We start from the raw sequence: 17,540 nt of genomic DNA, 5'->3' as shown, positions 1-17,540 counted from the left end.
TTCATAGATTATTTATGATGTTGTAACTTTCTAAAGTGTTGTGAAGCCAACCCCCCATAAGATGATAACATTGCTGGTGCTGGTATTTATGGCAAGTCCTAAATGAACGTGCTGGATGCCTGTTTTGGGTAATGGCAGCTTTTAGGACTTTAGAAGAGTCCTTCACTGCAGTCACTTTGTTTGACATTATTCTTTCCTCTGGGAAATTTCTGGGTGGCTGTTGAAGAGGAGGCTGACCCTGGAGGGAGGTGGTCAGGGCTGTATATAAGGAGGTGAGGTCATCGTCACTTGCCTGGGTAAAGAGTTGTTTCTTAGGTTGTAGCATGTCTCATCTTAGGCTGCCTTGACTCTCACACATTGCTGATGGGAGTGTAAAATGGTGTAGCCACTGTGGGAAACAGTGTGGTAGTTCCTGAAAAAATTCAACACGGAGTTACCATATGACCCAGCAATTCCACTCCTAGATACATACTCAGGAGAACAGAAAACATAGTCTCATAAAAATCTGGACACTAATGTTCACAGTACCATTCATAACAGCCGAAATGTGGGGCGCCTGGGTGGCTCAGTCAGTTAAGCATCTGACTCTTCATTTTGGCTCAGGTTGTGATCTCAGGGTCATGAGATCGAGCCCTGAGACGGGCTCTGTGTTGGGCATGGAGCCTGCCTAAGATTCTCTCTTTTCCTCTCCCTCTGCCCCTCTACACCCCCTACTCATGCCTGCTCTCTCTCAAAAAAATAAAAATTAAATTAAAATAAAACATAATTGCCAAAAAGTAGAAACAATCCAAATGTCCCTCAACTGAAGGGGATAAACAAAATGTGGTATATCCATACAAAGGAATACTATCTGGCCATAAAAAGGAATGAAGGATTGTTAAATGCTACAAGATGAATGAACCTTGAATACATTATGCGAAGTGAAAGAAGCCAGACACAAAAGGCCACATATAGTTTGATGCCATTTTTTAAAATGTCTACAAGTGGTAAATCCATAGACATAGAAAGAACATTAGCTGGTTGCCAGAGGCTGGGGAGAGGGGAAATTGGGACTAACTGCTAATAGACACAGGGTTTCCTTTTGGGTTGATGGAAATTCTGTAGTGACGATGACTGTACAACATAGTTAATATACCAAAAACCACCGAATTATACACTTTAAAATGATGGGTTTTACATTATATGAATTATATCTCAATGAAAAATTGCCAAAATCTAAGGAATATAGTATAGTCTTCACAGAATAATATCAACAATGTCAAACTTAAGAACTACAAAATGCAACTCTGAAGGCGACTGCAGGCAATTTTAAGGAAAAAATTAGTAACATATATCTTCTAATGCATTCTTCAGAAAAACATCTCTGTTTTTTGAACAGAAGAGTTGCTGAGGTTTTGAGGACAGAAATAGCTAACAAATGTGAACACAAGAAAAATAATTCTGCTTATTTTTTTTAAATGATCATATAATCAATATAAAGACATTAACTTTTGCTTTAATGTAAATAGTTATGTGTTCCAAAAATTTGTTGGAAACAGCTTTTTATTTATCGATTTTATTAATCCACCAATAAGCCAATTTGTTGATCAATGAGTATTTTTTATATTTATATATAAAGCTCTCACTTTCAAAAGTATCTTAATTTCCACTACTAATGACATGGTCACCCTACTTAGAAAGAAATAATCCAGAGTAACAGGTAACAGCTCCTTTGTATGCTGAGGAACCAAGATACTTCACAGCCTTACTAGGGAGAAGGTCCCTTCTGAACAGCTTGTGGGGCTCCTGCAGACATCTGTGTCCCCACCCTTGCCACACTCTGCCATCCAGATAGTTCCCCCAAATCAAGAGCTCCCCAAAGGCAAGGATCTGATCTCATTCCCCAGGACCTAGCATCCTGACTGACCTATAAAAGGTGCTCAAATAATGAAAGAAAAGAAATAAGGGAAGGAGGAAAGATGACCACTTTTTGTCAGCTCTGTGCTCTGTTCCTGCAGCCCCAATATTCCAGGGCTCATGTCCCCCTCTGTGTTCTAGTGTGGGGTCTGGGGAGAACTGGGGGAAGCCCAGCAAGAGGACCAGACTTGCCCCCTCTTCTCTCTGGGCTTCTGGGACTGGCAGCCACACTTTTCTGGACCAGTTAGTAAAGCCTCACAGCTGGCCCATCCCCATGCCCCAGACTCACACCCCCTGAACTCTGGTCCTGCAGCCCTGGGCTTGCTCCCAGCACTCCAGTCAGGAATGGGTGGTCTGATGATTCTACACTATACCCTGCTGGGAGCAACCAGGGCACATTGGCTGAGAAACTATACTCAGAGTTACCTCCTCAAAAGTTGATGTGCTGGGGGGTGCCTGGGGGTTCAGTTGGACTGTTGATTTTGGCTCAAGTCATGATCTCAGGGTCATAAGATTAAGCCCCAAGTGGGGTTCCACGTTGGCCATGAAGCCTGCTTATGATTCTCTCTTTCTCCCTCTACACCTCCCCACGTGCGCACTCTCTCTAAAAGAAAAAAAAATGAGGTGGCTGAAATAATCATTAAAATCATTAAAAAAAGATCTTTCACATATACATATAAAATAGTTAATAGTTTGAAACATGTTTACTTCAGTAAAGAATTATATAGGTGCCTCTCTGTGTATCTGTATACGTATGATGGATTAATCTGCTTATCATTTTTTTGTGATGATTGTTTTCTAATACAAAACAATAAAAACAGTGAATCATCAATCATCAACGGTTAACTTGTTGAAAATAGTTTTCTTCTGGCTTTATAATTACCTGCTTCAATTAAATAAAATAATCACAGCATTATTTAATTTCCTGACCCAATTGCCAAATTAAAAACAAATTACTGTAATTTCTCAATTTTCTTAGGCTACCTGGACTTTCAGCATTCTGAGTGGCTTCAAATCTGTAAGTAACCAAGAAAAGAAAAAACAAATACGTCTCTCTCCAGTCAGAAAAGCCCTCCCTGTCAGTCTGCTCACAGAAGTTATGGCGCCCGCTAACTGGCCGAGCTCCCAAAGGGCCAGCAGCTCCTCACCAAAGCCACAAGGTGTGGAAGAAGAAAAGGAAAAAGGAAATAAGAAAATAGGCAGAGGACATTCAAGGATGATCATAAAATCCCTGATGTCCTAACTCTACTACTAGGTATCTGTGTGACCTCAGACAGTCACTTCAGCTCCCCAAGACTCAGTTTCTTCATCAATAAAATAGGAAAATACAAACAGGGGTTTGGGGGACTAAGCACATAATAGTGTTTGGAAGAGTTTCCGACCCAGTGACACTCAATGAATGTTACCCTGTTATGATGACAAATTACTTTTCCTTGGAGGCCTTCTGGATTTAATTAGGGGTAGACAGTCACTGTGGACGGGAAATAAGTCAGAGTAAGAGGTAAGGCGGAGAGCTCCTTGTAGCAGTCTACAAGTTGGGAATCCCCTAATGTGAAGGAGGTTGTTATAAACTAATTACATACTACTTAAGATAGGATAAATTGGCTTCATTTTGAGGGGTAACTCAGACTACCTACTATTTAAGAAATGGATACCTACAGGGCTATGGTTGGAAGGATTCTGAAGCTGAGACTTGAGTCCAGAAGCAGGAGGGATGTGATAGATGGCACCGTCTGGCATTTTCATTTATAAGTTCAATGTCCACGGAAGGAAATTTCAAGAAACAACAACCCTCTTCCCTGCTCCCCCTCCCCCAAAAACCCTATTATGCACAGACAAATCAGCAGTTCAAACTCCACAGTATTCTCCCACAAAAAACATTCCCAAATACCACTCCCAGTGCTGGGGAGAGTTCAGCTCAGGCTGGCCTACCACAGAGCTCTTAGCCTGGGGCTGCTCCAGGCAGAGGCCAAGGCTCGTGCCCTCCTGGCCTGTCTGGCATTGTCTGTCGACACAAGTCTTCCGAGACTTCACACTGATGGAAAGATTTCAGAAGTCCTCTTCTACTCCATTCTGCTTTCTTAACCAGCGCTTAACTGCCACAATAAGGAGCTCTTCCTTTCAACGCTAATTGCATCCCCCAATTGTAGGTATATTATCTTTTTTTAAGAAAGATTTTATTTATTTATTTGAGAGAGGAGGGAGGGGCTGAGGGCGATGGAGAGGGAAAGCTGACTCTGCACTGAGTGTGGAGCCTGACACAGGACTCGATCTTATGACCCTGAGACCATGACCTGAGCCCAAACCAAGAGTCAGACACTCAACCAACTGAGCCACCCAAGCGCCCCAGTACATTATTTTTAATAACCTGGCCCAACCTAGAACACACAGAGGAGTGTTCCAGTTCTATGTTCCCACAGAGTAAAATGTGCCTCTTCCTTCCAAATTCTATACTGAATTTAATCAAGTGACTCAGGAATTCCTAGAATAGGATAGGAATATGTCCTTCATGAAATTAAAACCTAATTAGGGTAGTACCTCTTCTGACCAAAAGGACTAGATTTATCCTCCTGCCTTAAACAACCAGGAAACTAGAGAAATTACATGAAATCATGATCTTTAGACACTGAAAAACCACCATCACAGGACTCTGATTTCTGATTTTGTTTCACAGGAAAACAAAAACCAAGGCAAATCCTGTGATTGTCCCAGCTGACTGCCTGGAAGCAGGTTCCAGGGCACAGGACAGGGAAGGAAAAATCCTAAGAGATGGAGGAGGCCGGGATGGCTAGAATTTGGGATGGAAAAGTTTGTTTCCACCAGCCAAAGTGCCCTCATGAGACAGAGGTAGTACCTTCAGAAGGGTGTTGCCTTAATGGTGATAAATTAACCCTAAACACTGCTCTGGACTCTGCCTAAGAAAACTTAAAGGCAGGTGTTGAAAGGACCAAACTGATTCTAAGTAACTGCACCAGAACAAACTCCAATTCTCTCTGAATTGCCATTAAAGTTTAAGAATAATGGATTTAATATCAGGATTAGAGCAAGGAAGGGAGTTTTTTTTCTAGATTTGACCTTTATGGGCTATAAATCGAGATCTTGGTTGAAAGTTAGATCCAAGATAGTGCTAATAGAAATATAATGCAATCACATACGGAATTTAAGCTTTCTAGTATCCTGCCACATTAAAAACAAAAAGAAACAGGTGAAATTAATTTGGGTAATATACTTTTAGTCTCATATATCTAAAATACTATTTTAATATCCTTAATATAAAAATTACTTTACTTTTGGGGCACCTGGGTGGCAAAGCGGTTAAGCGTCTGCCTTAGGCTCAGGGCGTGATCCCGGCGTTACCGGATCGAGTCCCACATCAGGCTCTTCCGCTATGAGCCTGCTTCTTCCTCTCCCACTCCCCCTGCTTGTGTTCCCTCTCTCGCTGGCTGTCTCTCTCTGTCGAATGAATAAATAAAATCTTTAAAAAAAAAATTACTTTACTTTTGCACTAAGTCTTTGTTTTTGTTCTTGTTTTCTTTTTAAAGATTTTTATTATTTATTTATTCGACAGAGATAGAGACAGCCAGCGAGAGAGGGAACACAAGAAGGGGGAGTGGGAGAGGAAGAATGGGGCTCGATCCCATAACGCCAGGATCACGCCCTGAGCCGAAGGCAGACGCTTAACCGCTGTGCCGCCCAGGCGCCCCTGCACTAAGTCTTTGAAATCCAATGTTTACACTTCAAAACACATGTCCATTTTATACTTCAAACACATCTCAATTCTGGCCACATTTCAAGAACTGCCACATGAAGAGATACATATGGCAAGGTCCGAAAGGGTACTGAGCATGGGAACTTCTGTCCCCATGGAACCGGGGTCCATCACCAACATGGGAAGTTCATCAATCCTATTCAAGAGTTTTTACAGAGCTTAATCTCCAGCCGCACTGCCCCTCTCTTTTCCCTTCCCAGAGGTAGGTGAGCAGGGTCTGAAAGTTCCATCCCTCTGATCACTTGGGGCTTTCTGGTGACCAACCCCATTCTGTGTCACTTCAGTAGCATAAAATCAGGTCTGCTCAAAAAGGCTCCTTATGAATAACAAAAGACCCTTATCACTTCTGTAGATGAAGACTCGTCCAATGATTTGGAGTTGGGTCCAAATCATTTCATTTTTCCCATAGCTCACAATAACTCTTATTTAACCCCAGCAACTATTAATCAGTGAACTAAGATGAAAAAATAAATTCTTAACCTTATCTATCAGGTCTTATACCTTGCTCATCAGTGGGGACCAGCTTGTTCCACTTACTGGTTTTGCCCTTAACTGCATTGAAGCGTACAGCAGCAATTCAGACCAAGCCCCTCCCACTAAGAATATATCACACCTCGCCTCTGTTACTTTCTACTTGTCACACAATATAAGGAAATATAAGGAATGGAGATGTGCAATCAGATTTCCAAGTACTTTTCTTTCACTGAAATACAAAAAATCTCTGGGCTCTAGTCTCTGCCCATTTGGCACATGTCCTGCCAGACCGCATCAGGGAAGAACTTCCTAAGGTCAGCTGTTTAGTGGCATTGACAATGTGTTCTGGGGAATGAAAAGTACTCATCCACTTAGGAAAATGGTTTAAAATAACTAAAGAAAATTGATTCCTTTCTTGGAAAGAAGGCCACAATCTAGCTGCAACCGCTTAAAAGAACTCATTATATTTTCAGCATTAGAGATGTTCCAGGAAATTCATGCTGTTTGACATTATCCGTCTTTTCCCCCTGCCCAGGTCTATCTTCCCTGTATCCAGGCCACAATCTTTAAGACCTCAGGGTTCTCTGGACCCATCTTTTGGGTGCCTTCCTATCTTGGATCCAGGCATCTACCATGAAGTTTCCCATGTGATGCCTATGAAAACATATTTCTTTTTAAGTAATTCTGTTTCCTGCTGCTTATTCAGAAGACCTGTTCTTCCCCAACCTTCCTGATGCTGTTGGCCTTGTTAATGTATAGCTGTCCCTCCGATTACCACAGTGCTCACTCTTCTAAAGAAACAGGCAATGCTAACTTAGCTGGTAAATCTGCTTTATATTCATTAGCCACCTATCTTCAGCTTCACTGGTCAAATGTCCACTGCTTTCTGTCCTAGAACAAGTTCTTTTAGCTCAGTACAACTTCATGGACATCTTCCATAATGGAGGAAAGTGCTCCTCCACATCATACTATCTGTAATCACACGATACTTGCACAGAGATCTCTTAAATGACATGGCGCCTTCTCACAGGACTTAGCTTTCAGGCGGTAAAGGTCCCATCAAGCACTCATGCGTCCTCTCCCCCACCTGGTAGAAATTGGCACAAGCTAGTTTTACCAGAACCCCTTTCTGCTGACTTACATCTATAAACTAGATCAGATCACTTTTCTTTACTTCTCGGAGAGCCACAGGATTGCTAAAATCAACCCTTGGATATTACCTGGTCTCAGATTACTTATTTCGAGGTGACAAGTCTTTTTAGTCATTCATTCAGTAAGCTGAGCCCCTATTACCAAGTGCCTATTATGTATTAGACAAAAGGAACATAAAATATACACATGGTCCTTAACCATAAAAAGTTCATAGTCTCATTATGCAAGCACATAAACAAGTAACTTTCATACAATCATTAATCCTGGCCCATTGGGCAGCAGCGGCTCCCTCCCTTCAAAAGCCCCTTCTTTGCAATTACTGCAGTGGGTGTGGTGAATTTAAACCTCCTTTACCTTCAGTGCCCCAAAAATGGGGCTTCAGGTCTCAGAATTTGTCTGCTATACATTACAGCCAATAACAGGCATAAATTGCTGAGATTCGAATGCCATTTTTGATCTAGCTTTGTGTTTTAGGGTACACATGCAGAGATGGCCAGGAGACGCAGAGTCTTTGGTCACTAAGTCACCATCTGACTACTACGTTTCTTGCATCTTGTGGTGGCTGTAAGGAGAGGGCATCATAGAAACAGAACACTGCTTTGAATGCTCTGGTCAGGCTAAAATGAAAGCAGGGGATTTGGACACGCACCTGAGGATCAATCCACACTCTAACCTGGCTGAACCCCACAAAGCTCTCTTTGAACATCACACAAAAACGGCAGTATCTTTACTTTTAACCAATGAGACCACATTCTTTGGGACTGTAATGAGTAAATCACTCCTTTCATCCCATTCCAGTTGTTTCTGTTCTTTTTCACTAAACCTAACAAATTACTGAATAGTATTTACTTATTATTCAGCTATTTGGATAATAAAAAAATACATAGAACAAAGGACAGTATAGATCATTTTGTATTTATTACATATTTAACTGAAGTTTTTCCAATTACAGAATTCAACTCCAAAACAACGTAATTAATGCCTACTAGGCTGTCATTCTCATTTGCATTTTTCCTCCTAAAATTTTAACACAGCAAAACACCTTAAAGACATGTGAATAGGTTCAGTGCACTTTCAAGTGGCTCACGATCATGAGGCAAAGACCACATTTATCCATAAAAAAGAAAACAAAGAGTTCAATATTTTACAATATTACTGACATGAAATAAATGAAAAGAAAAAATACAATACTGCATTTTCAGCACAGGTGTTTTGGTAGAGGCTAGTAGGTTACTGTTTAAAACAATGCCCCTGTGCAGGGCACACGCTGTGCTTGGCATGCTTGGCACACTCGCCCTTGGTAACTGCTCAGCTTCCATCTGCAGTGTCTTCAGAAGGACCCTCACTTGGGGCCCACCTTCCCCTGAGCCTGACCTGCCCACCTCCACAGGGATTACTCTGGTGGGAGCCTGACCCTTCTTCATGCACCTGCTCTTAAGGCTCTGCTGTCTGCCCTGTATCCCGCCCCCCCCCCCCCAATCCATGCTTCCGCCTCCAGCACTCTCACACAGGTGAGTATCCCCACCACAGCCCTTACTCCAGGTGCTCGCCCTTCCCGTGACTGAACCGTGACTGTAAGGCAAAGGGATCACCCACCCACAATAATCATTCTCCCTACTTCATAGTCACAGCTCCTGCAGTGCATAAAAGCTTGGGGATGCCTGATTTAGAATTTAAAACATTGAATTTATCTAGGCAGAATATATACTGCTCTGAAGTTCTTTAAAATTTACTCTTTCCTACTGTTATTTTTAAAACCATAAAAATATAAACATTGTAAACAATCTACTAATCATTTTAGTGGAAACTCTGTCACCCTACTTTCCCTTCAGTGAGTTCAGAAAGAACAAAAGTGGCACTAAGTTCCCTTTGGCAGGCCAAAATGATGCCCCCCTGCCCTAACCGACCATTACACGTGTCCCACCATTAGACAGCTCTGTTGGCCAAGCCACATCCTGCATGACAACTGCTGCTGCCACTCATGAACAACCTTGCAGCCAAGCAGCACTGCAGTTCATGGTAACCTCTCCCAGGTGGCTGTCCATCTGCTTGCTGGGCACCTTACACCCACCGCTCCGTACTCAACCCAGCCTTGGTGATCACACAAACACACAGAAGTAAGGACACAAAAAAATTAGAGCACCTCCTTTGCCATACACTGCACTCCTCTACAAAGTGAGAGGGTATGTCCTATTTCTTTGTCAGAGTAAGAGCAGAATCGGGGGCTGTTGTTGAAAGAGGTAGAAATAAAGAAGCTGGTAAGTCTAGCCACCAGTGTCCACTACACTCCAGAGAGCTCACTCCCTTCACCATGACACTGCTGGGAACCCGAACATGAATCTGATCTTCTAGTCAAAAGGAGAAACCTAGGCAGGAAATTCCAGTCACTTACCATTGCTTTTGTAGCAAGGTTTTACTGCATGTTTCTAAAAGCATGAAATTAACAAGGTGCTACCTTTTTAAAAATGAATAACTTTAAAATTAATTTTTAAAAACAGTGCTTTAGTTTTTAGGGGGGAAACTAATGAAACGAAAAACTAATGAAATCTATCAGCTCTGGGGAATCCCCTTAGTATCTTCATCAGCTATGATTAGTGAGATAATTTAAACCAGAATCCCACACCTCGGTGACAAACAGTATTAATTAACCAGAGAATTAACTGCAATGACTTAAAACTATATTACCGGAACAGTCTCCATGGTGAAGCGTCAGAAAAAGTGAAATAATAAATATTTTCCACAGCACCATAAGATTTTATAAAATACTTACTATTTCAGTTTTAACTTTAACGTACAATCTCAAGATTGTGGTCCGTCCTTCATAGTACGCTTAACCTCTTACTGATCAGAGTTCTGACAGAGCCATAAAGGTACAGCTACAACATACAAATGATATATTTTACTGAAGAACCTGTATGGTAGAGTTAAGCAGTCACTGCTTTGGTTGTATCCACTGAGTACTAGTAGATTCAAAAGCCAGGAAAGACAGCTTTGCCATTTATACTCACAAAATTTAATCTGTCAAAAGGACCTAAATGGTAACTAAGATATTCATCATAACTAAAAAGTCCTTTGATAACTGTTTGTTTTATTACTGTGTGCTCTTACAGGTTGTGTTTCCACATGACAATATTTTGTAAATGGCTCTGGATTTTTAAAATAAGAATACAGTGATTTACTCCGAATTTTAAAAATAAATGCAAGTGGGAAAACAAATTTTGGAGCCAAATTATCTGCAAGTATGTGTATCAAGTTATCTACAATAGAAACTCTATCACGGATTGAATCCCCCCATTATCCAGCATGCTCAAGGATCTCCTGAACTGTTAGTGTGTGCTGTGCCAACTTAGTTCAATACTGATCTAAGCAAAACATAACTGAAAGTAATGGCTTGCCTATCAAAAAATTTACACTGCATTCCAAAGCCAAGTATGAATTAGGTTTGGGATTATCAATGCCATGTCTGTCTCCCCTCCATTAGTGCAGAGAACTGAGACTTGGCTTTACTACAAATCAGCTAGCACTAGAGTAAATTTGCTATAAAATTATTTATAACAAAATAAATATTTTCAGTCCCTCTACACTAAGTGACATATAAATCATTAGCAGTTTATAACATTAGTTTAGGTCACTTTTTTGGGACCCAAACATACTGTACAATCCTGAGTAAAAGGTTAAGGATACAGTTCTTTGGGGATCTTTCTTGATCAGGTTTCATAAAGAAAACACATAGAACCACAGCTTATAATAATCCCCATTTTCATTAGAAGTACCAAGAGTTCTTTTTACTTTGGTAAATAAGTTCATCTATGTAAACCACTTATTCTGATGGAGTAAAATGTAAGTAGAGCTTCTGCTAGGATCCCTCCATCACCTTTTGACACTGATACAGTAAATAGTCAGGAAGAGCAGAGCAGGAGGATCGGAACCACAGGGCTAACACGTCTCCATGAACTCGAAAATGCAGCAAGCAGGGGATGGATGGGAGCAGCTGACAGGCCAAAAGCCCTTCATTGCCTACAACAAAACAAAAATTAAAAATTCTTTAAGACAAAAGGACTTAAATAGACATTTCTCCAAAGAAGATATACAAATGGCCCATAGGCACGTAGAAAGATATTCAAATCATCGATCAGTAAAGAAATGTGAGTTAAAACCACAGTGAATTCCTACTCATATATGTAAGATACACATATATCTCATACACACACACACACACACACACACACACTCATATGTATGTATAACAACTATTGGTGAGGATGTGGAGAAATTGGAACCTCTGTGCGCTGCTGGTGGGAATGTAAATGGTACTGATGCTGTAGAAAATTCTATGGCAATTTCTTCAAAAATTAAATATAGAATTATATAACCAAAAGAACTGAAAGCAGGGACTTGAACACAGATTATCTGTACACTCAGAGTAGCATTATTCCTAACAGCCAAAAGGGGGAAGCAACCCAAGTGTCCATCAACAGATGAATGGATAAACAAAATGTGGTACATCCATACAATGAATAGTATTCAGGCTTAAAAAGGAAAGAAATTTTGACACATGCTACATGAATGAACCTTGAAGACATTAGGCTAAGTGAAATAAGCCCATCATAAAAGGACAAATATTATTTCACTTATATGAGACACCTAGAGTGGTTGAATTCATAGAGACAGAAGTAAGAATGGCGGTTGCCAGGAGGTAGAGAGGAAGAGGGAATGACGAGTTAGTGTTTAAAGGGCACAGAGTTTTAGCTAGGGAGGAGGGAAAAGTTCTGGAAGTGATGGTGGCAATGGTTGGACAACATGAATGCACTTAATGTCAATGAACTGTACACTTAAAATTGGTTAAAATGGAAACTTCTGTTCTATATAACTTAGCACATAAAAAAATTATTTAATAATGTCTGAACAACACACTCATTTGAAAGATACTCATAACAGGAAATATAGCCCTAAGAAATCTGATATTCATAAAAGCTGATTTGTGTTCTGACTGTGAGAAAGCCCCTATAAACACAAGATTGCCTTTTCGCAACTCTACGAACCTATAATTTCAACAACATGAAGTCTCAGTTTCTGCTGCAGGGTCTTCAGGGCAGAAGGCAGAGTAGCTTGAGATTCTGACACTTTTACATTCTGCTTCACATCATTTGCAAAGGATAACCAGAGTTTGCCAAAGTTTTCAGTTGAGATTTTTAATGGTCTGTAAATAATTTTTAAAATTAGATTTATGTCCAAAAGAATGAAATTAATTCTAAACAAACAAACAAATACATTTCAAATGACTCATGGGAAAAGAACATAATCATTGTAAATCTGGGTCCCACAAAATTTGTTTTAAAATTAACTATGATTAGAATGCTTACCATCATCCTCCAAACCGATGAAAATACTGAAAAAAGATGTTATTGAAGTATAAATGTCTTTTCAATAAATCACTCAGTTCTCTTTTTGTCTATTAGTCATTTCACTAAAATTTTACCAGTAATTCCATGAATCCTTCAAATATAAAACTTCCTTTCATGTATACTTTGGATTGGGGATAATAAGACACTATCAACATCATGTACAAGAGTGCCAATACAAATATCTAGCACCTTACGTAAATTAGACCAAAGAAAAGAATTTAACAAATGCATTTTTGAAAATGGTTCATGAGACTTAAGATCAAATAGTGAACACTGGGTCTCTGGAGGTAGAATTATAAGGAACTTTTTCTTATTCTACTTATATTTTTCTACAGCATTTGAATTTTTATAATAATTACGTGCTTATTTTATAATTAGGGAAAATATTTTTTAAAGATACATGGGATTTTATTAATACACACAGAAGAACTATTTTTGTACATACTGCACTCACGAATGTTCACCACGGGACATACCTTTACAGTCAGAGAACATAAGGCTTTAGGGGGCTGGATTCTATCTTATACAGCACCATAGGCAGAAATATATTCTTTAACAGAGTGAGAGACATGTTCTTACTAACAGATTTTAAAGAGTAGGCAAAAATTACAGCAGTGTAACACAAATGAATGTGTGAAGGTTAAAAAATTTCAGATATTCATTGGCATTCTGCATTCTTGGTTCAGGCAGCCTTCATTAAAAAAAAAATGTTTTAATACAGTACAATATATCCATAAAACTAAATGAGAACAGAAGAGTAAAGAAGTTGTCTTCAATTATTCTGGTAACACTGCATAGTGTCTAGCATAATGCTAAATACTGACTATATCTCTAATAAAAGTTTAATAACTTTGAGTAATTTTCTTACAGATCTCTAAAGCTTAATAAACAGATTTTATGAAAGAATTAATCAAATAAACGAAATATAAATAAGAGAAACTTCAAAAGCTTTTTAGAAAAAAGCCAGGCAGAATCTCTGAAGTAATTTCAGCTTAAACATTACTTAAATATTACTTTCTCTCAGAGGTTTTCCAAGATTACTAATCAACCCCAACCTAAATCAGGTCCCATATTATAATTGCTCTTTGTACCATTTACTTTCTCTTCACAGCACAATTCTAAATTATATATGCATTCATGTGATTGTTCAATGTCTCTTCCCTAGACTGAACACTCCCTAAAGGTAGGGACTATATCTAGCTTTAAATTATTTTACTCCCTAGCACTCAAGCACAGTGTTTCTTTCCAGAGAAAAGGTCTAATAAATATTTGCTGAATGAATAACTTAACTTTCCAGAAAATATTTACCTAATGAAATCTAATAGTGATAAATTTACAGAAAATTCAAGCTGAACAGAATGAGTATCCATCATTTGATAATTTATAAAACCAGAAAGATTCCCTTCTGTAAAAGGTTTCTCCATCTGCACGCTATATTGAAAGGTTTTGATGCTTTCTGCTTCTATTACAGGCAAGCAGCATCCAGGTTGCTCAGTGATCTGTAAATAAAATTATAAAAGTATTGAAGACAGGATCAATACAGACTATCATATGAATATCAATTTTCTATTTTATTGAAGTGGTACAAAACACACTATTGTAAGATGTTAAAAACAAACCACATTATGAAAATGACAACTTCACCTGAGAAAAATTCACAGATAATTAAGAAACAGTATACAGGTAAAAGTTATGTACCAAACTGCAGCGAAAATCTCTGTAAAATTTAGCAACAACAATATAAAAATTGTTAAACTTGTATCTTTTGGTTCTCAATCCTGGCTAGCACCAGATGCTTAAAGCCAGGAGAGCTGGAGCACCTGGGTGGTTCAGTCAGTTAAGCCTCCCGGGATCAAGCCCGGAGTTGGCGGGGGGGGGGGGGGGGGGGGGTCCCTGCTCAGCAGGGAGTCTACTTCTCTCTTTCTCCCTCTGCCCCTCCCCCTGCTTGTGCTCTCTCTCTCCGTGTGTGTGTCTCTCTCTCAGATAAATAAATAAAACCTTAAAAAAACTAAATTTATTAAAAAATGCTAGGGGAGTTAAAAAAAAAAAACGTGCACACACACACAGGCACAGACACACACAGGTGTCTTCACTTCTCAATCTACACGGTTACTCAAGCTATCAGGGCAGAGCCCAAACAACTGGACTGGACTTCTTGCTTTGCTTTGTTTTTAAAAATTCCTTAATTTTTTATTCCTGGTACCACTACCACAATTTACAGGGCAATATACATGATGTAATGAAAAGAAAAAGAAAAAGCTACAACAGATAAAAGACCTCAGGAATGTACATCTAATTGATACTACCCTGCATTTATCAATCGCTGCACTTTTTGCAAACTGTAGCTATGACAGTCCTGAGCAAGAAGGGCTTCCTGTTTAAGCTACAGTGACTTTTCCGACTATGGATCATCGTTCCTTCTGTGGCAGATTTTTACAGTTCCTCTAATGCGTTTGGGACAACTGTCTCAAAGTAACCTGCAGCTTTCCTGACAACTCCTCCTTCTCTCTCCTGCTAAGAACTGTAGCCCTTTTCTTCTGATTTTTTTTTTAGAACCTTCTGCTACCATATCCACCACTTCCACCACTAGATCCATAACCACCACGATAGGGACTGCCCAAGCTTCTTCCACCAAAACTGCCCCCCTTCATGGGTCCTTAATTTGATTGTTATTGTCCACTATAATTTCCAAAATCATTACACTTCCCACCATCACAATAGTTATCACCTCCAAAATTTCCTCTTTCATTGTAACCATCATACCCCCTCCACCACCACCACTACCACATCCGCCTCCTTGGTTTCCATATCCTGGTTGACCATAGCCTCCTTTACTACTATAACCAGAACCACCAACCATAGTTGCCACCTCCAAATCCATTATATCCACCATCACTTGCTCCATAACTAGCTCTGCTACCACCACGTCCACCACCTACTCTTCCACCAAAGTTTCTACCACCTCCAAAGTTTCCTCCACGACCCATAAGTTGCCAGATCCACCTCCATAACCTCTTTGTGATCCAACTGACTGCATTTCTTGTTTAGAAAGGGCCTTCTTCACTTCACAATTATGCCCATTAATAGTGTGGTATTTCTGAACAACAATTTTATCAACTGTATCATGATCATCAAAAGTTGCAAAAGCAAATCCTCTCTTTTTTCCACTCTGCCTGTCTTCCATAACTTTAATGGTTTCAATCCTGTCATACTTTTCAAAGTGAGATGTCTCTCAAATTATATTTTTCTGTATCTTCTTTAATACCACAAACAAAAATTTTCTTCACTGTTAGATGGGCACCAGGCTTTACAGAATCCTCTCTAGAAACAGCTCTCTTTAGTTCCACTACACGTCCATCAAACGTGTGTGGTCAGGCACACATTGCTGCATCCGCCTCTTCCACACAAGAGTAAGTCACAAAACCGAAACCCTTGGAACATTTTGTTTGGGGGTCTCTCATCACCACATAATCTGTAAGTGTACCCCATTTTTCAAAATGTTCTCTTAAAGTATATCTGTAGTTTCAAAGCTCAAACCACCAATAAACAGTTTTCTCAACTGCTCTGGTTCCTCTGGATCATGGCCCTCCTCCTGGTGGTGGTGGCGGCGGCGGCAGCGGCGACAGCCAGAGTCAGCCTGGGGGTGAACGTGCGGCGGTTTTAACTCCATCTTGAGACCGGACTCTGTTTTGTTTTATTTTTTTAAGTTCCACTGGTGATCTTTCTTTTTTTTTTAAAGATTTTTATTATTTATTTATTTGACAGAGATAGAGACAGCCAGCGAGAGAGGGAACACAAGCAGGGGGAGTGGGAGAGGAAGAAGCAGGCTCATAGCGGAGGAGCCTGACGTGGGGCTCGATCCCGAAATGCCGGGATCACGCCCTGAGCCGAAGGCAGGCGCTTAACCGCTGTGCCACCCAGGCGCCCCTTCACTGGTGATCTTAATGCCCACCTAAAGTCAGGAACTTCTGCCCTGGTCAGTGGTTCACGCAATATCCTATTCAACACATTTCAGCCCAAAGGAGAAATTGGGTCAGTCTTGTGGAATAACTGATCTACTGGTCAAATCTCATTTCAACTCCACCAAGGACATCCATACAATAACGTAATTAAACATATTTCCAGAAATCACAATGGCCATCTCTTAGAGCTAGGAAGAAATACAGCTGATCCCCAAGCACTCAGTATAGAATAATAAATCAATGAAAGAAAAAAGGCAGCAGACAAGACAGTATACACATTTATCCTTCAGTATTCTTACTCCTTGACGTTCTGCTTTGTTAAACTGAGAACTTCGTCTCAGTGTTTAAAACAAGAATGAATGAGCCACTTAAAGAGTACAAAAACCCACAAAATACACACTGAAAATAATAACATGATAACACTTACCATGTGGCAGGTACTGCTTGTAAGCATTTTACAGATATTAACTCATTTTGTCCTCACAGCAACAGGCAGACGCTATTAATATCTTCATTTTAAATGTGAAGGAACTCAAAAGTTACATAACCTGACCATGTAACACAGCTAATAAGTAGCAGAAGCAAGATTCAAAGCCAACCATTCTGAGTCAAGAGCCTACCTTTTTAACTACTGTGCTCTATCAATATTTGCTTTATATTTATGGCCTTCCCCAATACAGCTGGAAAATCTTTGTTTCCTTGTCTCTTTTGAATAGTTCATCCCTACTCAAAATAATTTAAAAAAACCTGTCATACCTTTGGGATTTCTTTACTAAAGAAAAAAGGGTGTGAAGAAATTTATAAATCATGAGAAGATCGAACAGCAGAAAAACTAAGTAAGCATTGTCCATTTAAGGCAGAAATAAGGAACCATTCATTGTC

General features: G+C 39.8%; 1 protein-coding gene and 1 pseudogene across 2 annotated transcripts in view; both read right to left on the bottom strand.

Moving 5' to 3' along the window:
* The window catches only part of AP4E1 (adaptor related protein complex 4 subunit epsilon 1), a 66,915-nt gene continuing 49,375 nt past the window's right edge, over positions 1–17,540 (bottom strand). Inside the window, exons 19-22 of one of the 2 annotated variants that reach the window (XM_057306322.1) lie at positions 14,005–14,195; positions 12,334–12,491; positions 11,166–11,308; positions 1–412 (exon numbers count right to left, since the gene is read on the bottom strand). In XM_057306322.1, coding sequence (XP_057162305.1) covers positions 329–412; positions 11,166–11,308; positions 12,334–12,491; positions 14,005–14,195 — 576 coding nt within the window. In that variant the 3' untranslated portion in view covers positions 1–328. Of the gene's footprint in view, positions 413–8,185; positions 11,309–12,333; positions 12,492–14,004; positions 14,196–17,540 lie in introns of those variants that run through there. The other variant, XM_026518468.4, reaches the window with a different exon arrangement.
* Positions 14,585–17,538, bottom strand: LOC113269618 (heterogeneous nuclear ribonucleoprotein A3-like; annotated as a pseudogene).

Source organism: Ursus arctos, unplaced genomic scaffold (genome assembly GCF_023065955.2).
Source record: "Ursus arctos isolate Adak ecotype North America unplaced genomic scaffold, UrsArc2.0 scaffold_36, whole genome shotgun sequence".
NCBI lineage: Eukaryota > Metazoa > Chordata > Mammalia > Carnivora > Ursidae > Ursus > Ursus arctos.
Note: the sequence above shows the minus strand (reverse complement) of the source record. Positions and strands in the feature narration are given on the sequence as shown.